At 39.2% G+C, this 25,165-nt stretch overlaps 1 protein-coding gene across 2 annotated transcripts in view; it reads left to right on the top strand.

Annotated features, from left to right (window-relative positions):
* The window catches only part of LOC112153454 (sorting nexin-2), a 31,779-nt gene extending 7,343 nt beyond the window's left edge, over nucleotides 1-24,436 (top strand). The window contains exons 3-16 of one of the 2 annotated variants that reach the window (XM_024283685.2): nucleotides 181-341; nucleotides 1,396-1,462; nucleotides 1,816-1,859; nucleotides 1,991-2,132; nucleotides 2,848-2,926; nucleotides 8,439-8,514; nucleotides 11,222-11,335; nucleotides 14,460-14,553; nucleotides 15,424-15,629; nucleotides 15,716-15,859; nucleotides 20,783-20,794; nucleotides 22,960-23,040; nucleotides 23,125-23,196; nucleotides 23,284-24,436. In XM_024283685.2, coding sequence (XP_024139453.1) covers nucleotides 181-341; nucleotides 1,396-1,462; nucleotides 1,816-1,859; nucleotides 1,991-2,132; nucleotides 2,848-2,926; nucleotides 8,439-8,514; nucleotides 11,222-11,335; nucleotides 14,460-14,553; nucleotides 15,424-15,629; nucleotides 15,716-15,859; nucleotides 20,783-20,794; nucleotides 22,960-23,040; nucleotides 23,125-23,196; nucleotides 23,284-23,334 — 1,343 coding nt within the window. In that variant the 3' untranslated portion in view covers nucleotides 23,335-24,436. The remainder of the gene's footprint in view (nucleotides 1-180; nucleotides 342-1,395; nucleotides 1,463-1,815; nucleotides 1,860-1,990; nucleotides 2,133-2,847; nucleotides 2,927-8,438; nucleotides 8,515-11,221; nucleotides 11,336-14,459; nucleotides 14,554-15,423; nucleotides 15,630-15,715; nucleotides 15,860-20,782; nucleotides 20,795-22,959; nucleotides 23,041-23,124; nucleotides 23,197-23,283) is intronic. The other variant, XM_024283686.1, reaches the window with a different exon arrangement.
* The last annotated feature ends 729 nt before the right edge of the window (nucleotides 24,437-25,165 follow it).

Below are 25,165 nucleotides of genomic sequence, written 5' to 3'. Positions count from 1 at the left end.
CGGCGTGTAGTTCAGGAAACTTCAGTCACGATCCGGCGTGTAGTTCAGGAACCTTCAGTCACGATCCGGCATGTAGTTCTAGTTCTACTGCAGGCATGTTCTAGTGTGTAGTTCAGGAACCTGCAGTCACGTTCTGCCGTGTAGTTCAGGAACCTGCAGTCACGTTCTGTTGTGTTGCAGAAGCCACAGAGGAGGTGTCGCTGGACAGTCCGGAGAGGGACGTTTTGTTATCTGAAGGACCCTCCCCCGCTATCACCCCCATCACTCCGCCCATCTCCGTCATCACCCCTCGCATCGGCCACGCCCACGACGACATGTTCACCCACTCTTCCTTTGACGAGGTGACGTGCACGATTGTCATGTTAGCCATTTACTTTTATGACAGTAATACATTTCAAATGAAGCCTTCCAGTAACACATTAAGATTTTTTAAACATTTACATCTAACATTTTATTTTAAAGAAAGTTAATGTTTGAGTCCTCAGAGCTTAAAGTTGACTAAATATTTGCTGTGTAAAAACCTTTTGGTGTATTGTATTAAGTTCAGTTAATGCTCTAAAAAGACTTTTGAAGATTTCAAAGTTTAATTTTTTGTTATTTCAAATTTCTCTTGATTTAAATTCAGATGGATTTAACTTTTATCAAGTTTTTTATTCTGTAAGTTTAGCGTAAATTTAGCGTTTTATGATAATAATATTTTAGTTTCTATTATTACAATTTATAAACAATAATAGGTATTTTAATTTTATATCTTTATTTTTCCACTTGTTTATGATCTCCAGTCTTCACATTAGATTTGTTGTCATCAGGATTCAAAAGATTATTCTTTTGTAATTTTAGTCGGTTTATCATGAATATAAACTAAAGCTACAGAATAAAAAACATTTCTGACTTTTTTTTTTTGCAAAAAGTGTCAATTATTTGAAGAACATGTACATTCAGAAAAGGGTGTAAACTCGTGTTTTGTTATTTCCTTGTTTACTAGGTATTTTTATCTTTTTAAGAGAAATTTCAAACTAAATGTAAAATTAAAATATTCTCTTTTATTCTTTTTTTTTTAAGTATTTTTGTACCTAACTTTATTTTGAAACCTTAAATCTCCTGTTTGCTCCACATTTATTCTCCAGTTCATTTAAAAGGATTTCATAGAGACTGAGGTCATTGCTTCCAAATAAACATCTTTTTAATTTGTTAACAAAAGGAAATTCCTCGGGGCTTTTATTGTGAAACCCATCTGTGTTTTCAGGCTATGGTCTGATGGAGAAGTTTCATTGTGAATGTCATGTGACGCTCAGCTCAAACGCATTAGTTCATTAGGATAATAGAATTGGGATGTTTGGAGTCGTTTGCTTTCATGCTTACAGATGTTTATTGTTTTGTTGTTGTTTACTGCAGATTGAAGAGGAGGAGGGCGGGGATTCTTTCGACATTCACATATCTGTGTCTGACCCAGAAAAAGTTGGTGAGTCCTGGAATAACCTGGAACGTTCTGGAGCAATCCAGAAAAACACAGTCATCTCAGTTGTTTAGTTTCCTGTTGTTGTTTGGAAATATAATCTCTGAGGAAAACAAACAACCTGGACAAATTATGTTCTTCCTCTCCAAACTGAAAGGACTGTGATGCAGGTTGAGAGCCCCCTGGTGGCTCTCAGAGTCACTGCAGCTTCATTAGAGTAGTTGAGAAAGGAAAAGGAGTTTAGTTAGTCCCGTCAGGTTCTGGTGGACTCCTAAAGATCTGAGCTGGAAGTTTTCCATTCCTTCTTCCATGTCAGATTTAATGAATTGAGTTTCCAAGCTTCTCGTTTTGTTCTTCAGGTGACGGCATGAACGCTTACATGGCCTACAAGGTGACCACGAAGGTGAGAGCACCATCCATTCATGCAGAACCTCCTGAGTGTTTCAGAATTGACTTGTAGTAAAGGTCCTGAGTGCTTGTGAGTCTTCTTCTTCTCCGTGGTCTCCTCACCGCCTCTCTGTCTTTGTGTCTCAGACCTCCATGTCGCTCTTCAGGCAGAAGGACTTCTCAGTAAAAAGGCGGTTCAGCGATTTTCTGGGTCTGCACAGCAAACTGGCCTCCAAATACTTGCACATCGGATACATTGTACCTCCTGCACCGGAGAAAAGCATTGTGGGTAAGCTGAACTAGCCAGTTTCCTGTAGAGCACGTGTCAAAGTCAGGGCCCTGGGGCCGGATTCGGCCCTCCAGGTAATTCTATCCAGCCCTCCAGATCATTTTATTTTATTGTTATTAATAGTCTGATGTTATCTTAAGTTTATTTCTAACTTGTATAATTTTGACAAAATAACTTTTATGGAGAGTAAAATATTGAAAGTATGTTTAAATTGATTTATTCTGGAATAATATTCCTGCGTTTTTATTATTCATAATTATGTTAAGTTACGGTTTTGAAGTTTTAAACATTAATATTCTGTTTGCTTTTTGGAATATTTTGGCATTAACTAAGGTTGTTTAGGCTATTTTGGAGTTTAGCTAATATTTCAGCTACATGCTAGCTGTTTTAGCTAATTTAGGCTTTTTCAGTTTTTTCATGCTGTTTTGAAGTTTAGTTATTTTTTCAGCTACATGCTAGCGGTTTTGGCCAACCTAAGTTTTTTTTTTGTTTGTTTTAGGGTATTTTGGCATTTAGCTCATATTTTAGCTGACTATCAGCTTCACTTTTCACGTTACTTTTCAGTCTTTTAGCTGCTCTTTTGATCATGTGTCTTGAAACTTTAGTGATGAATTTTGGGTGAAACTTTTTATGCCAAAGCTGAAAACATCTCAACCAACAGGCGAGTCAGATTCACAGAGCTTCCTGTTTGACATGAACGCCTCCTTTCCTTCAGGGATGACGAAGGTGAAGGTGGGGAAGGAGGACCAGTCCTCCAACGAGTTTGTGGAGAAGAGGAGGTCGGCTCTAGAGAGGTACGACCACAACCATGCTAACGGCAACGAACATCACCGCTTAGCTGAAACATGGCTGCTCTGGTTCCAAATCCAAAATGAAAATCCTACGTTTGACTGCAAACGAGCGTCTGTGGGTTTCGGAGCAGAGTTGCGATCGAACGGCAGCGGGCAGTCTTGTCTCATCCTGCTTCCAGACTAAAGTTTGAAAAATAACTAGGGTTGTGAATGTCGATGCGTTAACACGCACGATTAATAGAACATAATTAATTTGTTAATATTTTATGATGCCCTCAGATGTCCTGAGATCAGCGTAATAGAACGTCTAAAATAATGTAAACTTTTTATTACGTTCTGGGATTGAGATTTTCTTAAATTTAAGAGATAATATAACATTTATTTGTAGTTTTAGCACAAAAGTAATCTTTTATTTTCATGAACATGGCGGAGAAGAAGTCAGTCTGACAGCTGTAATGCAGTAGCAGCAGAGCACCCGCTGTGAGGGGCGGAGCCAAACTGAGTCGTCTGCTATTAGAATCCCAACAACAAGGAAACCGACCATTATTTTTATTTTGGGATGGGGACCTACATGAATTTTTCACAACAACAAGCTCTGACATTGTCCAAAAATTGCTGAAACTCCACAGTTCTCTGTGAAAGTCCCGCCCACCGACATCATGGGAGGCGAGCAGTTTGGAGTGGACAGGCCCCCCCCGCACCAGGGTAGATTCTAGCCGAGCCAATCTGAAATCCAGCTGGATCAAAATTATTTCAAAAATATGTTTTCTTTAATTTTCACATGCCCTATAAAGAAAATTTAGGAGAAAAAAAGAAAATCTGGAAAAAAAAGCAGAACTCCAGCAGTTCTTTTAGGAGAGAAATTCTTCTTTTTTGGGCTGCCTAGTGTGACTTTAGCCTGGATTTTTTTGTATTTTCATTCAAAAAGATGTTCATTAGTTTGTTAGCAAATTTTATTATTGTTGTTTATATAAAATTACTACTAAAACTTTCATTCTATCTCTTAAAAACAGTTTGTTAAACATTTTTGGGGTCCTTACAGCAAAATGAATCCCATTTTTACAGATGACATTTTCTGTCTTTGCAAAATTTTATGTCTAGAGTGTGAATATAACATAAAAAAATGACTAAATAAAGGTAGTGTCACATAGTAGAGGTTGTGCTGATTAAAATGATACAAAATTTTTCAAGCAGGTAGTCATTCAAATTTAAAATAGAGGTACATTTAAAAGTAGACAAAAACTGAGTTTTAGACTTTTGGTTCCAAAGGGTTGAAAATAGAGCTGTCAGGCGATTAAAATCTTTAATCGCAATTATTGGCATTGTCCTGAGTTAACTCAAGATTAATCGCAAATTGATATGTGGCCTTTTTTTAAGGAAAAAAATTTGGAATTTAACAGTTTAACACTTTAACAGTTCTACATTAATTATGAAAACAAGAACGACAAAATTAATAGTTTTTCATCAGAAATACTTTATTTTGTAACATTGTATTGAGATAAACTTTCTTAACAATAAAAGGCTGTAACATAAAATGCCTAACAAAAGCCCAAGTGCAAGTGAAGGGCATTTTAAATTCAAAACTTCAATCAACGTTCAGTAAAATAAAATAAAAAACATCAAAAATAACATTTCCATAACACTTTCATGTTCATTTTTTGTCAGGACCAAATCTTTTCCTCCTCTGCTGAACTACAGTAATAAATGAAATAGAGATTTATCATTTCCAATTAACTTTTGTTTTTTAAAACATTAAAGACTGAGAAAAGCGGGATACACTGTGGATAGTTTGACAGTCTGTTACTGCCGCCGCGTTCTCTGGCTGCAGCTCGATGCAGCGACGTGTCCAGCGGAGCTCGCCATGAATATGCCGGCAGACAGACCGCTATGCTGGGGCTGGATCACGCTTAAACCTCCAGAACATTTAAAACGTCCCCCGGTGCGCTTGCTGTTCGGAACGTCGGGGGTCCGCAGCTCTCGGGACGCGGCGCCAGAAGCGAGCCGGTACCACCAGACGTGGTACTGGACGCAAACCGGAGCCGGTTTTAGGGTGCAGGAGCTCTCCAGGTCCTAGTGCCGGCCGGTTTTAGCTCGCAGCTCGGAGGTTGGAGACCCGCCTGTGATCTAGTGAGAGCAGCCGGTGAGTTGGAGGGCGGGACGCCCGAGCGGTGTGGAGAGGGAAGTATGAGAAAGTCCGCGATTAATGCGTCAAAAAAATTGTCGGCCTCAAGCACATGTCAGATTAACGCGTTTTTAACGTGACAAATCTGACAGCCCTAGTTAAAAATAAACTATCTAAATGTACAATTTTGTGTGTGATTTCATATTTTGATTATTTTCAGATAATAAGTGGCTGGCAAAACTGTAAAAAAAAATTAAAAAAAAACGGCGATTAATCACTATTAATTTTTTCCAGATCATTAAATTTTTTTTAATCAATGCCCGGCTCTTTAAAAACCCTTTTCTCTTCCTGCCCCATTCCCATTCAAAATGATCCCTTATATTTTTATTTATTTTTTATTATTCAACTCCCATGATTTTACTTAAATAGCATCTGACTTCCCTACCAGCTGTCTGAACTTAATAGATGGATGTCCTTTTTTTCTGTCGTTGGACTCTCTTTGGGTTGTAATTTTCTCTATCAAGAATACACTTTCAGTGTGGAAACCATGACTAGGAACACTGATGGCTTCTGGGTGATTTAGGTATTGTTTCAATTGCAGACATATCAGAATGTCTCCACCTTTACTTTTTGTTGTCAGTCTCATTGGTTGGTTCCTGCTGTTGTAAGAATGTTAACCTATCCCGGTCCTGATTAATGGTAGAGACGACTCCTATCCCACAGGAATCCTGTGACCCAATAAAAATCTGGACTCACTTCTAAGGAACTGATCTGGCAGCTGATTCCACCAGTACAGAAATGTCCCTCAGCAGCCGGTAGGGGTGTGAGGTGATGGTGAACAGCAGGTGGCGCTGTGAAGACCACAACTGGAAAGATGCAGGACTGCCACGATTTAATAGACTAATCGACTATTAAAATAGTGGACGCCTAATTTAATAGTAGATTAGTCGTTACTTTATATTATATGGACTCATATGGAGTGTAGTAAAGTCCTCAGCGTTCAGTTCACGTGAAGTTCTTTCTAACTGGACCAACAGGATGTTCCTGAACTGGTTTTCTTAAGAGAGAGAAAAAAAAGTTTGATTTGTTGGTAAACGTGTTGAAGCAGAAAAACTCAAAAGTTCATGTAGTTAAATCCTCACCCCAAACTCACTGCAGTCTGATCCGTGCATGTGCGCGTGCACGTTGCACACGGACAGCAGAGCTTTACAGGCCGAAAGGTTAAACCACAAATATTAGACACATCATTATCACAACATATCCTCACAGGTGTGGGTGTGTGTGTTTGTATGTGTGTGCGCTGAATACCAAAACAGGAGGGAGGAGAGGGGGCGGGACTGACATTCTGCTGGCCTTTACCGAGGGGCTTTGATTGACAGGAAGGTCAGCCAGTGACAGCTGACGGAGCTCAGATCTGTAGAACTTCACACTGATGGACGCACACGCATGCACGCACGCACACACCCACACACCCACACACATGCACACACACACGCGCTGGTGAGGTTAACGAGGACAAAACTCCTAATTTGTAGAAAAGTTGAGAGTGAATGTCAGACACGGTTGATGCTGTGTGGATAACATCTGAGAAAAGGATCTCCCTTCAGTCCTTCATTTTGACAGTTGTCTTGGCTCCCAGCAGCTGCAGGTTTGGTGGTTCTGACTCGGTTCTGATTAAATCGGAACCATCATTTCCTCACAGACGTTTGTGGTCTCTCGGTATAGAGATGCTAGATAGATGCCGTCATGGGTCAACTGTAGACTTTTTCCGTGTCATATTCGCTGATGGAACTCCTCCTCTCATGGTTACTATGGTAACCTCATGTACATTAGATTTAATGTGGCAAAATTTTGTCTGAATTTCCTCTCTAATCTGTATCTACTAAAAGTATATTGGACGGTACTATTTAGTGCCCTGGATTATAAAGAAATTTGAACACAACTTTTTATTTTAAACTTGTAAAGTTTTTTGTTATTTTTCTGGTATTTCTTTCTAATTTTAAGTATACTTGTAGTTATAAAACCAAAAAAAAAAAAGTCCAGCTAAGGACAAATGCTGCAAACTAGCTATGCTTAAAATCTTTGTGACGTGAGCATGGGACTGCTGTTCATAGTATGTCTGTTTTTATATTTGTCCTTATTCCATAAAAACACTTAATTCAAAATGACATCACACATTTCCCAAAGTAAAAGCATAAGAAGTATGAACTTTTTATGAAGACTATTTTTGAATCAACTTTGCTCTGATGATGAAAAACATGGATGATTGATAAGAAAATCAATGGAAATTCATGACTTAACCTTAAAAAATGCTCAATTTTGGTCTATTTTCACCAGTCTAGGCAACAACGATGCACTCTAGTTTTTCGCAGAGACTTCTGAGAGATTTCTAGGGCACTGGACAAAACTGTAAATGCACTATGTCAGGGGTGTCAAACTCAATCACACAAGGGGCCAAAAATCCAAAACACACCTTAGATCACGGGATGAACAGGATAAACATTTATTGAACACTCTAAAACTACATTTATAAAACTTTAAACCGTAACTTTTTAACATAATTATCAACTAGATTTATAGCATTACCTGTGATAATGCTAGTGTGAATGCTGTAAGCTGAATTCGGCCGCTGAAGATGCTGAAATTGATAGTTGCAAACACTGAAGTTGATTACCAGCTAGAATGTTAGCTAAATGCCAAATTAGCCTAAAAAAACAGTAGATAAAATTTAGGTTAGCCAAAACAGCTAGCATGTAGCTGAAAAAGTAGCTAAACCTCAAAATAGCCTAAAAAAGCCTAAATTAGCCAAAACAGCTAACGTGAAAATGTTAGCCTAACTCCATAACAGCCTAAAAAACTTATAAAAAGCCTAGCTAGCATTTATCTAAAATATTAGCTAAACTCCTAAATAGCCTAAAAATCTTAGTAAATGCCAAAATAGTCCTATGGAGCCTAACTTTTTAACATAATTATGAATAAAAAGTCAGGAATATTATTCCAGAATAAATCAACTTAATCCTTAAATAAGTTTTAATATTTTACTCTCCATAAAAATATATTTTGTTGAAATTATAAGTTAGAAATGATAGCAAGATAACATCGGGTCGTTAATATAAGATGATGTGGAGGGCCGGATCCGGCCCCCGGGCCTCGACTTTGATACATTTGCACTAATATAGTGTATTAGTCGTGGGTAATGAAAGTATTTAAGGCAGTTGGATCTTTTAGTGACTTTGTTTCCTGTAAGACGGTGAAGGTTAAAGTGTGAGAGCTGCTAAAGTCAATTTTGTTGTTTAAAACTGAAGCCCAGGAGCTGAACAAAGTAAAGGTTTAAAGTAGAAGCAGCTGTTTCTGAAGTCAAATGCTTCAGTTGATCAGCTGTGTGTGTTTCAGGTATCTGATGAGAACGGTGAAGCATCCCATCCTGCTGAAGGATCCCGACGTGCTGCAGTTCCTGGAGAGCTCGGAGGTAAAATGATGACAGATTTACCTGCAGGCCTGCTCGTTATCATCCTGCCTCCGGAGCCGTGTCCTTCCCGCTCTGCTCCAGGCTTCTGCAGCCGTGGAGCGCGTTCGTTACTTAAACAGCTCCTGCTTCAACGCTTGACTGCAGAAAATCAACACGTCTGCAGGTGGAGCCGGACCGCCGCCCGCTGCCGTTCGATCGCAACTCTGCTCCGAAACCCACAGACGCTCGTTTGCAGTTAAACGTAGGATTTTCATTTTGGATTTGGAACCAGAGCAGCCATGTTTAAATGGAGCTCCCTTTTTCCTGCAGGATGTGTTGAAGCCTCAGTCATAGCGGTAATTTGAGGCTGAGCGCACTTACAGAAACACAACACAACTTTGGATTGATTTGGGTTTGAGCTGCACAGACATCCACAAAAACTTAGAAGAAAAGTAACTTAAAGTGATTAACCCTTAAAGATCACAGATGTCGCCGGCGACGCCTAAATAACCTGCACTCTTTCACCTACCATAACCATTCAATAAACAATAGACGTGAATCAGCTGTTTCTGCAGAAAAACGGCTTTTCATCTTTATGCAACACTTTACTAACAGAAAGGAAAATGTTTTTAAATGTTGAACACCAAATACTTCAAAGAATCAAAGCCCTGACACCCACAGACGGCATCGTCTGAACACCGGAAACGTCTGTGAAAACGCCCACAGAGACTCCGCCTCTTCACTGTCACCATGGCAACCATCAGAACTTCACGTTTGTCAGATGACTGGTTAACATTAGTGCTGTCATGCAGTTCATTGTTTTGTTCAATTAATTAATCATGACCTGTAATTAACTAATCTAATTGATCGATTTTGAGCCTCATTTTGAGGTATTTTATTTAAGTTTGCAACATTATGACGCATTAAAAAATCAAAATAAAACTAAAAAAGTGGCTTTATGATTTTTTTTTATTATAATAAAAGATTTTTTATATATATATAAAAAACAGCAAAAAGACATGTGGTCCAGAGTGCTCTAATTTACCACATCAACAAACAGTTGAAACACTTTTCTGAGCAATCCAAAAAATATTAAACAAACTTCTTATTAATGCCATAATTCAAGTGTTGATATAACTTGTTTCACAGTTTATCACAACAGCAAGACAGTTAAAAAGACATGAGAGTGGTTTTATGGTTTCCTTTAACCTGTTTGGGTGAATTTGATCACTTTAAAGACTGAGATGAAGCAGAAAATAAATGAAGAACAGAATTTAAGAAGAAAGAGATAAAACAATCAATTTTTGCTTCATCATCTGGACTAAAACAAGTGCTACGAGGTTAACTTTCCCTCTAAAATGATGCTGTTGTTTAACTTCTCATAACCATCACGTTTCTCAAAAAGTATGACGTGATTTTTGTAGCACCATATTGCAAGCAAAAGTTACAGATTTGAGAAAAACATTTTCTAAGTTGCAAACAAAATGTAAAGTGTTGAGAGTAAAAATTCACAATTTGCAAATGAAAATACATAATATGTGCTTTCAAAAATATTTTTTAAGCTGAGCGTGGTTTGGGCTGAACCATGACCACCTGAACCATGACACACGGTCTGCTTTTGTTAAAAAAAACAATTTAAACTTCAAAATATAACAGGACTGAAGCTCTAATAATGTTTAATATTTATATTTTATTTTAATTAGCCATAGTATGAGCGTAATAAAATGCTTCTCCAGGTTTACAGAACATTAAAGTAACCATCCGACGCAAAACTGAGGTTAAAGCAATTAAAAAAATAAAGGAAAATAAAGCACTAAAATGTCTGTAATGAATTAATCGTGACTAACGCCATAATCCGACACCCTGACTAATGCTGCAGGATCCAGCAGGTCTGAGTGTCTCTGAGAAACAGAATTAAACGCGTTCTTGATTTCCTGTCGGACTCTTCTGCCGTCCTCACATCACAACGATCATTTAGCACGAGGATCTCTTCATCCTCCAACCATCCCAGCGAGAAATCTGGAGAAACTCTCTAAAATTGTTTGATATTGCCCTCTGTAACTGCCCCCCTCCCTCCCTAAAGCTCGCGGCTGCAGGAGGCCTTCCCTCCTCCAGAATAAATAGCTTTGTGTCACAGATTTAACAGATGAATCGCTCGGACGCTACACCGAGCGTGTCGACCCTTTTGGCCTGGTTAATGAAACCAGAGGTGTGTAGGGAAGGGGGGGCACTGCAATTGAAAGCTGTTTTTACACCCCCACCACCCACCCCCCCCACTGCGCCTCCGCTCATTTACCCAGGTCCCTACTTTATGGAGGGCCCCGGAGACGGAGCTGTCCCCTGAACGTTAAATTAGACCGGGAGGGGGGCAGGAAAACCCAGCACGTCCGGGAAAAAGTAAACTTTTCCGAAATGTAGAAAAATGAGGCGGCTTCCAGATGGACGGGTCGCCGCTCTCAGGCTGACGGCGCCGGCTCTGCGCCGGTTTTTGCTGTTCAAGCTGCTGGGCACATAAACAGGCTGTGAGATTGGAGCTAAACGTGGAGGACATCGCAATCAGAGGGGGAGGGGGGAGATGGAGCAGGAAGGAGAGGGGAAGTGAAAACTGTAAATGCAGGTGGAGTTACGGAGGCGAGCAGAGAAATCGGCTAACGCGACTGACGGGCTAAACGGGGACGGGGCTTGATGAACTCACGTCTGTCTGTCTGTCTGTTTGTTTGTGCTTCAGTTGCCGCGGGCCGTCAACACTCAGGCTCTAAGCAGCGCTGGAATCCTCAGGATGGTCAACAAGGCGGCCGACGCCGTCAACAAAATGACCATCAAGATGAATGAGTCTGATGCTGTGAGTGGAAGGGAGGGGGCGGGGCCACAGAGAGGAGACGGCGGTCTCGGAGACCTTACATGTCCCACACATGGATGTTTGCTTTGTTTGTTAGTCGTCGTGCTTTAATTAAAGCTGTTAGATTCAAACTCTCAGAAGTGGTTCTGGTGAAAACATCAGCGCAAGTTCAGGCAAAACAACTCAACACATACAGAAAAAAAATATAGATTTGGTCTCAGAACTTCCTAAAAAGAATGTACTGTATTTTCCAGAGTATAAGTCGCAGTTTTTTTTCCAGAGTTTAGCCAGGGGTGTGATTTATACTCGGAAGCGACTTATTTTTGTGGGTTTTTTTTTTTTAAGACATCAAAAGGGGCATATATTTGTTATTTTCCCAGTAAACACTGGTTGACTTATAGTGGTTATTTCCTCTAACAACCACTAGAGGGTGCTGCATCTGAAATATTTGCTACTAACAGCGGCAGAAGAAGTGTCATCAAAAACAAATATGGAGAGAATCTGATTGTTTTCCTCTTAAACTTTAATATTTTTCTTATACAGATCAAAAGATTAGTATTCTTCTATTTCTTTCTTTTTTTAGCTACACTGGGCTCAGTGGATTTGTTCTGAAACATCAGACTTTTCTCCTAAAAGTACGACTTCTATATGGTTTTCTTCTTCTTGATTAGACATTTTTTGCTGTTGCGACTTATACTCTGGAAAATACGGTACTCCTTTACTCCTGTAGTGAGCGTCTAGGTGTCAGAATGTTGTGTTGTTTTTTTCACTCTCTTTCCAAGCATCAGAGACGCACAATAAAGAGCTTTCTGTCTTCCAGCCTTCTACTGAAAATATGCTCAATCATGTGAAAATTTGGAAAAAAAACACCAACTAGATAATTTAATAATTTAAGAGTTTCCAGAGTCAACATTTCTGAGATTTAATGTTGGAGCTGCATGAACTGCTTCAGGAGCATTCAGACATGTCATGTTTTTATGTTTCTGAAACAAGAGTATTCTTAGGATATACACGCCTGGTAGAAAGTTTTACCACTGAGTCTTAAAAAGAGACCACAGGAAGGGACATCCAAGGTCCATTTCAAGAAGCAGGTTTAACAAATTCAGAGTTCAAACCTGCACTCAGAGCTGACTGACTCAGAGTTTTCAGTTTCAGAACAGCTGAAAAAAGTTAATTCAATCAACTCTGAGTAGTTGTACTCCGAGTTAGGTGCAAGTGTCGCGACCATAAAAAGCCCTGGACAATTGAGCAAAAACATTACGATTCACCATGGCAACGGGAACAAACACCAATAGAGCTTCATTCTTCACAGTGACAGAAATTGATGTGTTCCTACAAACAAATGCAGACTATGAGCATATTCTCCACAAAAAGAGCAACACAGCTGAAGCTGCAAAACAGAGAGAAAATAGCTGGCAGAGTTTGTATTAATAATACTAGTTCCTGGAAAAACGCTAAAATAAAAAATTAATTGGAAAACGCCAGGCAATTGGCTTGTGACCTCCAAATCCTCTCCCGACATAAATAACATTCCCTCTGGATTAATCCATCCTCCTCGTCTACTGGATCCTCTATGAATGAACGTGTCCTTTTGGTTTCTGCATGGCGGAAACATGACGTCTCTAATGTGAATGTTCAGGAAAAGTTTCCTGAAGGAAACCTGTTCCAGACCAGGTTACGTTCACAAACTCAGTTCCCATTTTGATTAACTCTGAGTTCAGCCTAACCCACTTTGTGAAACAGGTTTGGTTTATTCCACTTTCATGGGTTTAAGTTACCTCTGTTTTTGAAACCAGAAACTCAGAGTTTTTCTTTACTCTAAATTCACGAACTCAGAGTTTCAACAAAACCTGCTTCTTGAAATGGGCCCCAGGTGTAGTAACTTTTGCTGTAGTAAATAATGTAAAAGAAACGGAGTAAAAACATGAGCAAACTCTAGACTGCTTTAACTGTACGGAAGCCGAAAACAACTTTTTTGCATTTATTTATTTTTGGATTGATTTCTTGATGTAACAAGATAATCAAGAACAAAGATTGAAGCTTCCCCATCTCTCTTTGCCGCACTGCGACTTTACCTGTTTTAAGTCTCTGTATTTTGTGGTTAACAATATAAAACTAGCAGAAGAAAACTCCACAAAAGTTGTTTTTAGCCTATTTTTAATTTATTAGCGAATCTATACTCTTTAAATGCCTTCATTTTGTCTCACACACCAGCCCTCTTCCCTTTATTTCCCTAAAATTCATCTGCCGACAAGAGTCTGAGAATGGTGTGTTCACTGAACTCCGGACATTAGCAGACCCAAACAGCCACTTGGCCCAACTCAGTCTGCTACAATGCTTTTGTCAGTTTTATACAATGAAAATCAAATCAACTTTATTTATAAAGTGTTTTAACACATCCAAACTGCTACAAGGTGCTCTACAATAAAACACCAAGACTACCAAAAGGGAAAATATAAGCATAAAACAACCAAAACAGTAAAAACAGAACCACATGTTAACACTATTAAATCAATAAATTATATATGGATAAGTTTTGGTGTTCAACATATTCTCTGATAAACTGCTTTGTTTTGCTGCTGGTGTCTGGAGTTCAGTGAAAGCACCATGCAGAAACGCTCGTCAGCCCTTGGTTGGGTCAATCGCAGTGTTTGTTCGGGGGTTTTAGGGAGGGGGCTGGTGCATGAGAAAGAATTAAGACATTTAAAGAGCGTAGATCCAGTAATAAATACAAACTAGACTAAAAAACAAGGTTTGTTTTCTTTTACTATTTTTGTTGTTAATCACAAAATAAAGTGACTTAAATAAGGAAAAGTCTCTTCATCTTTGTGCAGCAAAGAGAGAGAAGTTCTCGATTATCTTTTCATAACGAGAGAATGAAGTTCACTATCTCATTCTATCGAGATCGTGGATGTCTTTATAACAAGAAAACGATGAAAAAAAGAATAATAAAAAAAAGGAGGGCCATTTTTTAGAACTGAATATTTAAGATGTTGAAAATTGAGCAAAACAAAAAAAGTCAATTAGTGGAAGTTTGGAAAATGGGTGAAAAAGATATTTAGTTAGAAACAAATAAAGCCAAATAATAAAAAAAATGAATAAATGAAATTTTGTGTTTGTGTGTCAGTGGTTCGAGGAGAAGCAGCAGCATTTCGAGAACCTGGACGCCCAGCTGAGGAAGCTTCATGCCAGCGTGGAGTCTCTGGTCTGCCACAGGAAAGGTACCTCGCCCAACGAGTTATATCACCGGCCTGTATATAACGGGCGCTAACGGTCCACGGCGATGTCAGCTACCCACCAACTTGTTTATAAACACAGACAGAGGAGTCTAACAGTTTGTGTAAATCTCAGTCCGTGTGTAGATTTGAATAAAATCACAACCATGAATCAGGTATGCATTGAGTTTCCTAGATAATAACCTATTTATATATAAAAAAGTTTGAAATGTCGTTCATTTGTTGCACTTTGTACATAAACATTATTACCGTGACCTGGGAATTATTTTTCTGATGATTAGAGTTTTTCCTTTTTAAAATTGGACCAAAATGAATCATTTAATGGTCATTTAACTGTCTGCTAAACCATGTCTCATTGTTTTTATACCATTCCAATATGGCGTCGCTCTTTACGCTTCAGAACACCAGTAAAAAGCCTGCGTTTCATCTCTAGTGATATTGACCTCCATGTTCTGGACTGGATATTTCATGAGGAGGGGGATGGTACCAGAGCAAGCGAGGGAACGCCTCATCATCTTCGGGTCATGATAGACCGGGGGAGGGGTCAATCTCAAATGCAGAGTCGACAAAAATGTAAAAAGTCAAATACCTGTTTAATGTTTAATTTAAATGACTTTACAGCACAAATTCATCCTGAAATGAACATAGTTACATAACTTTTCTACTAGTCAACAACAGGAAAAATATTTTTTAAAAGTGTCTGTATTAACCCTTTAACACCTAAGGCGTCGCCGGAGACGCTTAGATAAAAAATGTTTAACCTAGTGTAACTTTTCAACCGTGAACACGATAATTCACTGTTGAAAAGTTACAGTAAATCAAAGAGCGTAAACACTGGACACCTTTCTCTTGCAGAGTTGTCTGTAAACACGGCACAGTTTGCCAAGTCTGCGGCCATGCTGGGGAACAGCGAGGACCACACGGCGCTGTCTCGAGCTCTGTCCCAGCTGGCCGAGGTGGAGGAGAAGATCGACCAGCTACACCAGGACCAGGCCAACGCAGACTTCTACCTCTTCTCCGAGCTGCTGGGCGACTACGTCCGTCTAATCACCGCCGTTAAGGTACGAACCCCAGCCGAGCGTGGAGGTCTCCTTATGAAGAAGGAACCAAAACGGGTTTATTGTGACCAAACTGTCTGTGTGTTCAGGGCGTGTTCGACCAGCGCATGAAGACGTGGCAGAAATGGCAGGACAGTCAGATGCTGCTACAGAAGAAGAGAGAAGCCGAGGCCAAACTGCAGTTCGCCAACAAACCCGACAAACTGCAGCAGACCAAAGACGAGATCAAGGAGGTGAGGAGACCGCCAGAACTCAACCACCAAACATTCAAGTGGTCTGCTGTCCTGCAGAGGGAGGTGTCTCGCTTCTAAGTTTGAGGAATTTTGTCTAATTCTTGCGGAAATAACATTTCATGTAATAAAGTAATCAATAACTTATGCTGAGTTCATACCAAATGGGATTTGTTCATGAACTTGATGCTCCAGCTGCTGGTTAGAAGTTTTTCCCTCTTCGCTACATGGAAGCATGGTCTGGAAGCATGGAAACCTTAGATCAGGAGTGTCAAACTCAATCGCAAAAGGGGCCAAAATCCAAAACACACCTTAGGTCGCGGGCCGAACAGGATAAACATTTAATGAACACTCTAAATATACATTTTTAAAACTAAAAAAACATATATTTTTAACATAATTATGAACTAGATAGTCCTAGTGGCTACATGCTGAACTGATCTAGTTATGTTACTGTTTTCAAATATGGTTACTTCTGGAAGTCAGTCATTATTTCTTGCTTTCAATACTTTTTGCACTTCCTGTGCCTTTTCAGAATAAGAGAACTAATTGCTTTATATTTAAGATTGCCTGCTTAAATTTCTCCCTCCTGATTATAGATCACCAAACTGAACTCATTTCACCTTTAACCTTGGAGACAGGAACTGATACCACGGCTGTTTATGATGCAGTTTTTTTAATTTTTTAAACCTCACCTTTGCAGTTGTGTCAGAGGTAAAAGGATGGAATCAGTCAGCTGAGGCCAAGGTTACATCTGCACAGTGGTTTGTTCTTTTGGGTCTAAAAGAAAACGGTGAATGTTTGTATTTTTTACTGTTTTAAGAAGAACTTCTAACATGTTTTGGTCATTTTCTTGATGAGTTCTCAGTTTTAGCGACTTGTTTGACAACTCTATAAAAAAAAATGGAATGATTTTTTTGTCTGTAGTCTTGGTGATTTTAGTCTGAAAGGTTTTTGTTTAGAAGCTGCAGGTCTGACTTTGTGTCTGATCATCTTGTATGATGTGGTCACGTGTGCTCTGACGTGGCACGCTTGTCTCGCCTCCGCTCAGGTGAGGCAAACTCCGGGCTCAGTCATGTGAAAACCACAGACCAGCAGAGTTGAGAAGTACTTTATTAGACCGTGTTGAAGCTGTCACCGAACAAATTCACGTCTGCCGTCTGTCAGGATCCGCGCTCACTCCCGTCCTCGCCTGCGGCGCTGCAGCTGTCAGGAGCCGGGTTTTTCCAGGAGAACCGGGGAGTTTGGGGTGGGGGGTGTCAGAGGCTGCAGACCAGGACAGAGTTACAACCAGCATTTATTTGAGGCGCTGTCAGGAGGCCGCTCCTGCAAAAAACACACTCAGGCTTTTTCTGAGGGCAGAAATGAAGACGGAGTTTTACTTCATGCTGCTGCAGAAACTAGAGGTTCATCATACCGGAGCAGCTCTTTGGACCATTTCTTAAAGGGGTACACATTTCCTAACTTTTTGGATGAGGGGGCAGTGAGGTGGAGGGGTAAACAACTACCCCTCTGAAGAAATCCCCAAAATACAGACATACGCGTTTCCTCATTTTTAACAGGGAAAATTCATTCACCCACTCTTTAATTCCTGGCTTTGAATTATTTTAGGACAGTTTTTTTTATTTATTTACAAAAAAATGAGTTTACAAACATTATTAGTTGCCATATTTTCTGAAGTATAAGTTTTTTTTTCATAGTTTATCTAGGGGTGCGACTTATACTCAGGAGTGATTTATTTGTGTGTGTTTTTTTATAAGGCATAAATAAGCTCCTATATTTGTTATTTTCCCAGTAAACACTGGTTGTTCTTCAGCAGTTGTGTCCTCTAACAACCACTAGAGGGCGCTGCATCTGAGTCTAAGTATTTGCTACTGACAGCAGCAGAAGAAGATTTGTCCACAACAAATATGGAGAGGATCTGATTGTTTTCCTCTAAAAATCCGATATTTTTCTTATACACATCAAAAGATTAGTATTATTGTATTTTATTTTATTTTTTTTTTTTTTAGCTACGCTGCATTTGGCAGATTTGTTGTGAAACGTCAGACTTTTCTCCCAAAAGTGCAACTTATACTCCAGAGCAATTTATATATGGTTTTCTTCTTCTTGATTTGACATTTTTTGCTCTTACGACTTATCCTAGCAGAAATACTACAGGTAAAATGTTCAGATCCCATGATATTTATTTTAAAAAGAAAGTCTGTTTGTCTTTCTGATTTAAAAATACTAAAATATTAAATATCATTGATTATACCATGGTCTGGGTGAATACTCGATTCTGATTGGCTGCTGGGTGTGCATTAAAAAGTGATAATGCACAGTAATAACGCACACCTAAAAAAGAAGTTCCGGTCACACAGACCAAACGTTCGATATCACTGCGCAGGCTTCTTTAAAACACATTTTTCCTTCATCGTCTGGACAAAACAAGAAGTAATGGATGAACGTTCTCTCTGAACTGATGCTTTATTCAACTTATTGTAGCGACCAGCATTTATATTCCTCTCCTTTTGTAAGGTAAATTAATATTGATAAATTGGTTATTCTCCTTCTAATAAAACACCACTCGACATGAAAGGTGTAGTCTTCTGTTTCACCACAAGAGGGAGTTTCTCATTTCAGAGCAGCTCAGAAGAACGAACCTGCCGTGAAATGAAACACAGACAGAAGCTGAATATGTTCTAGCTGCTCACTGAAGGATTAACGACAGAAAAAGAAGAAAAATATCCTAATTTGTCCGGGTCTTTCTTTCAAAACAGCGACACTTTACCGCTGCAGCTGAGGTCTGTAACGGCTTCCGGCTTCATGCCGTGTTCCATGTCAGCGTGACAACAAACCGCATCACGGATCAAATAGTCCGCTTTTTTGTGAAAAAATGAGCTAAATCAAATAAATAACAAGAATAAAGTACTAAATATTGATTAAATGTTTATTTATTTTGTAAAGACCATGGTATAAGCGGGATAATACCCTCCGAAGAGTGCATTATGAGAAATTAACGCACGACGCGGAGGCCTAAACCGTCCGACGCGAAGCGGAGGACGGTTGCCTCCGTGAAGTGCGTTAATTTCTCATAATGCACTCTTCGGAGGGTATTATCCCTTACTTAAAGCACAATATTATTCAATAGGAGAATATTTCCCTTTTAGCCGAGGTGAATAGGAGTTGAGGAGCATCTGACAGTCAGGAGAAGACCTCTTTACAGCAGGGTCATCAAACTCAATCGTACAAAGGGCCAAAATCAAAAACATGCTTTAGGTCACGGACCGAACAGGATAAACATTTATTGAACACTCTAAAACTACATTTTTAAAACTTTAAAAGCGTATATTTTAATATAATTATGAACTAGATATATAGCTTTACCTGTGATAACACTAGTATGAATGTTGTAAGCTGAATTTGCCCGCTGAAGATGCTAGTTCTGATAGCTGAAGATGCTGAAATTGATAGCTAAAAACACTGAAGTTATTATCTGAAAATGCTGAAGCTGATAACCAGCTAAAATATTGTCTAAATGCCAAATAGCCTAAAAGAAAAAAGAAAAAATAAAGAAAACGTAGGTTAGCCAAAACAGCTAGGATGTAGCTGACATATTAACTAAATGCCAAAATTGTCCAGAAAGCTAGCAGAATGCCAATTCTTAAAACTTTAAAACTGTAACTTTTAACATAATTTTGAATAATAAATGGGGGGGAATGTTATTTCTGAGTAAATCAACTTAAACCTTAAATAACTTTCAATATTTTACTCTCCATAAAAAGATATTTTGTCAAAATTGTACAAGTTAGAAATGAGCTCAAAATTAAAGTCGGGCCTTTAATAACAATGAAATAAAATGATCTGGAGGGCCGGATCCGGCCCCCGGGCCTTGACTTTGACACATGTGCCTTAAGAGGCTTACATGATCTGTTAGCAGAGAAAATATACATTCTACTACATTTACATACATTCTTAAACATAGAGAGTTTGGAATCTTTTCTTGTGTCTCTCAAACTCCGTCAGGAGATTCTGCCCCACAATAGAACACAACGCCCCCTGTGGGCAAATACCTGAAACTACATCCAGAGAGAAACCTTTCTGTTAAAAAAAACTTAAATGTATTCATACTTATTCAATAAAAATAAATATTTACTAAAGATTTGATTATTTCATTTTTGTATTATTTCTACTGGGTTTTGGCTTTACATGTTAAAGTAGACTCAGTTTGGCACATATGTTTTAACCTAAAGGAACTTCCTGAGCTTTTCAAGCTTTTTAGTTTGATTTAAAGTTAGTTTGTGTGTAACACTCGTGTAGACAGTAGTGCTTTAATCCAGGATTTTGGGGGATAATAATTATCCTTTTACTTTCACTGTGGAGACCTGTGGATTTAAAACCTCCAGAGAGAAATGCAGGTGGTCGGGGCGTTGCTTTCATCGTTTGAAACAACAAAATCTTCAAACCAGATGTGAACTAGACGGATAGGAGTAAAGCCAAAGTGGCTGTGATTGTGGCTGAAACTAAGACCTGAAATGGTTTTGATGTGAACATCAGCTGCACTATCAGAATCCGCTTTGACTCAACAGATTTTCAGCTGCTCTCAGATCTCACACTGCAAAAACCAACTCCTGAGAAATAAGTCTTGAATTCTTACCCTGTTGGCAGATTTTCCTTAAATTAGAAAACAAATCTGCCTCTGTGATTAGAAAAAAGCTCTTACCAAAACTTTATTTAAAAAAAAAACATTCTAGTCAATCGAAAGATGAGATTATTTTTGTTTTTAGACAGAGAGTAAGACTTTGAACTTTCTGAAGTTTTCATTTTTGCAGTGCAGAGTTTTCATTTCCTTTCTCCTTTTGCTCATGTTTGCTCTTTGATTTTCGTTTTCAAACTGCCTCTTAATTTTGTTGCATTCTCCCTGCCATGCCTGCCCGCTCCCAGGAGATTGAGGAGGTAGGACCCGGCCCGTCTGTGTCTGTGCTGTCTGTCCGCCTGCCTGACTGCCTGCTTCCCGCCTGCTTCTGTCTCTCTGCACCATTCAGTTCCGTGTTCTGTTGTTTGCTTTGATGTTTTGTTTTTCAGCTGCTCAGTTCTTTCATACCGTCATCTTTGTTTTCTTGCCTTCTGGATAAATCCCTGAAGTTTATTTGACTGAAAGTCACGGAGTCTGCATTGATTGGTCAGTGTCTTTATGAGGTACCGCCCACCTTTGATGATTATAGATCTAGTCCTCAATGCTTTGACTTTAATTTTACTCGCCATTTCAGACAGTTTAGAACCAATCAGTTTTCATTGGACTCCATAGCTCCGCCCACAAACTGTGACATCACCATTTCTTTCATTTGAATTATTGTTAATGAAACTTCAGTCCAAACCAGCTTAAATGTGGTGGAAACAAAACTTCTTTTGATATTTCATTCAAATTTTAAAGAATCGTGCAGCCTGTGTCAAAACTCCAAAATAGCCTAAAATTCCTCAATAACCTAAATTAGTCAAAAACGTTAGCATGTTGCTAAAACAGAAGCTAAACTCTAAATTTTCTGAAAGTTACTATAAAAGATGAAAACAGCCCATGAATATGTTTTAAGGCTCGTTGCTAATCTGTTTAAAATTTCGAAATTTGAAGACTTTTTTTTTCATTTCCTATGGGGCATATTTTGTTTAATATTTGAAGTTTATAAATACCATAAACAAAAGCAGTAATGTCCTGAAGAAGCTGAACGTTTTGATTTCAAGATTGCTGAAATCGTTGATAGTGTGATTGTTTTTACGTGCTGAATAATGAACTGAAAGGAGCTGGAGAATCACTGTTAGTGTGAATGATTACTAAGCAATCACACAATTAAATGAGGTATCTTAAACAAGAAACTATTTTTCATAAAAGATAGTTTTTGTCCCACTGACTCAAAAATAAAAAATACATTTTTTTTGGTTTCTGAACGTTCACAACTTTGTTCAACTTTTCTACTCTCTGACTCCATATAATATAAAGTAACGACTAATCAACTATTAATTTAGCCACTGTTTACAAAGTCAGCGACTTGTTGAGGGAGGTAACACAAACGCTCAAACATGCCTCATCCGCCCACTTTCTGAGACGTGGCTTCCAGCATGAAGGCCCGTCTGGTTTGGGTCAAACAGGAGAACTTTGGTCCTGCTGGGAGGGAAAGTCCGGCCTCTTTTCTAAATAATCTCTGGTACAGTTCATTGAGCGTGACATTGAACTTTCCAGAAACCTAAGAAGGTTCACAGATGTTCCTCAATGTTCTGCAACACCATGAGGAGAAAGCTGCGTCCATTTGACAGTGAGAAGACGAGCTCATGCATCTGTGCACTGCTGCACTCCATTGTCTTTGTGAGGAGCTTCCTCGCTCACGAGTGATGAGGACTGACCACTGGGAAAATGCTTGCCATTCAGTGGCATTTTTCTTCTGAAAGAGAACAACTGTATTAAGAAATCAGAGTATTTCTCCTTTTACATTTCTGTCCATCAAACTGTCACAGACAGACTGTTTGAATTAGGGACGTATTCCAGAATAAATCAACTAAAACCTTAAATAACTTTCAATATTTTACTCTCCTTAAGAACACATTTTGTCAAAATTATACTAGTTCAAAATGAGCACAAGATAACATCAGGCCGTTTCCCGGACCTTGACTTTGACACGTGCACTAGAAGATCACCTTAAAGTGAGGTGAGTTCTATTGAATTGTAGATCTGCGGAGCTTGGTTCTTGTTGGAGTTGGTACACGGCTGACAGACTGAACGGGTTTGTGAAAGTGAATGAATGAATCAACATGAAAACGGTGACAGATGAGGTTTTCAGATAGAACTCTGGTTTCACTCAGATGGTTAAATCTCTTCACTTCTCTTGGATTTTGCGGGCTTTGGAAGCCCAGACCTGTTCCTCTACATCTACCACTCCTGTTGTTTTCCAGCCCTGATTACCGTACCTGGATCAGATAGCTCTGACTGAGCCGACACACCTGACTCTGGAGTCCAGGTTATAAGGAAGCCAGCTGGAGGACCAGAGTTTGGCACATCAGCCGCTCATCTGGGCTGCAGGGTTTGAATGAGCAAAGTTTCACCATCTTCCCGTCATGTTCTTGTCTTTCAGCTGGAGGGGAAGGTCCAGCAGGGAGAACGGGACTTTGAGCAGATATCTAAAACCATCCGGAAGGAAGTCAGCAGGTTTGAGGTGAGAGGAGGAGGAGTGTGGAAGAATGTTTGCCTCTTTAGGGATCGCTGGTTTAATGGAATTCATGTGAATCTTCTCCTCCAGAGGGAAAGAGTGAAGGACTTTAAAATGATCATAGTTAAATACCTGGAGTCGCTGGTTCAGACTCAACAGCAGGTAAGTTCTGGTTCCGGTTCCTGTTGTTGAATTCATTCAAACGCATCGTCTCACATGTGGAACCCCTTCATGTTCTCTGACCTGCAGCTGATTAAATACTGGGAGGCCTTCTTACCTGAGGCCAAGGCCATCTCATAGTCTGTACACCCGAGAGGCGCTGAAACTACACTACCCACAATGCACCTGACCTCTCCAGCCCCCTCTGTCCAGAGGAGTAGCGGCAGAAAGTGACTTTTCAGCTTCTCAAAGCAGACGTTCATCATCCGGTGTGTTTCTGCGTGACGTCCGTGCTGCGTTCACGGCCTCCATCATGACTCTTTGAAAAAAAGATGAAAAATGGGGGGGGGGGGTAGTTTGATTCACCTGATTTCTGAAGATCAACTCTACATAAACAACACTCGTATGTTTCACATTTGCAGTTACTGTTTGTAATCGAACGTTCATGATTTCAAATTTTGTGTTAAATCGACCAAATCATTTATTTTATTTCAATAATTTGACCCGTCTTAAGATTCATGCCACAGCTTTTCCTCGAGCAGCTCCTCGAATTACTACATTACCCATTAGCACTGGCAGAAGAGAGGGAAAAACGTTTCCAAAGTTACTCAGCAAACTTCTTAATTCTCAAGCTTGAACTTTCCTTTTTCTGCCCAGCAACAGACTGCTAGTGTTCTGATTGGCTGTTTGAAATGTCAACATTTTTCATCTCTCAGCTCCACAGTTAGTGAGGAGAGACTTGCAGTCGCATTATCTTCTTTATCTGTTTTTTCCTGAATACTCTCCTCACTTCCTCTCTGACTTTCAAAATAAAAGCCAGCATTGTGTTACTGTATGCCTGAGTTACTTTTCTCCCCTTCTCTTCCGTTATCGTAGCAGTCACCCTGCAGTCTTTTTCTGCTCAGATCCACATCAGAGCCTGACTCAGAACTGAATAGAAAGGGCGGCGGGTGGTCATGTGACAAGAGGGGCGGGATTTCCACCTTTTTTTTAGAAATAACATTTCATATTTGATCAAAGCTGAACATGAACTTAAACTGATTGGATGTTCGGTTGTTTACTCTCCCTCCCTTCAGTCTTCTTCATTGATTTCTGCCTTTTTTATGTATTTATCTTCTGTGGTTCTGATTATGATTTGTCTTTGATTTGCGATGTGATTTTTTTTTTTTTCTAATTTTGAATGTGACATTCCTGCAGCAGAGCTGATGAAGGGCAACTTTAATAAAGGAATGAATGTCATCAATCTGCCTCCTAGACTCATTCTTTTAACGTTTAGGTCAGAAACCTTGCTAGATCTTTAAAAATAAAGATTTTTAAATGTTATTTAAATGTTTACACCAGCAGAAATTCTCAGACATTTGGCTGAAATGACTGAAAAAGAAAGGTTTTCACTGATTTCCACTCTGCTAAAATGGTTAAGAACAAAAGTTTATCTGTTATTTATAGTCCTACTCAGTGTTAATTTCGTTGACGAAAAATTTTCGTCATCGTCTTCGTCAACGACACTATTTACCCAACGAAAACGAAACGAAAACGAAACAAAAACACGAAGACACGAAAACTTTAACTAAATTGACAGACTTTTTTCGTCAACGAATAAAAACGACACGAAAATGCTCTTCGAAGACGACATCCAATCATAATGACTGCTGGTGGAGGAGGGCGGGAGCAAATGCAGAGCGATCCAATCAGAACACAGAGCGCTGCAGCCCGCCCGGGAAGACGCTAATTCAATGAATCGTGTCTGTGATATAGGTGAAAAATGTCTAATCCAGGTAGAAACAGAAAGTACATATATGGACAAATGTTATATTAAAGACGACCCTACTCTGCCTTTACTTTTAGTAGAGAGTTCAATGACAACATGAAACGACAACAGTTTTAGTGACACCATTATAGTTCTGCTCAATCATTTATTGTGGTCATTATTTTTAATTTAAAATATATTTTAAAAAAAGTAATTTTCAAGAAC

The sequence above is a fragment of the Oryzias melastigma genome, linkage group LG10, assembly GCF_002922805.2.
Source record: "Oryzias melastigma strain HK-1 linkage group LG10, ASM292280v2, whole genome shotgun sequence".
NCBI classification, from domain to species: Eukaryota; Metazoa; Chordata; class Actinopteri; order Beloniformes; family Adrianichthyidae; genus Oryzias; species Oryzias melastigma.
Note: the sequence above shows the minus strand (reverse complement) of the source record. Positions and strands in the feature narration are given on the sequence as shown.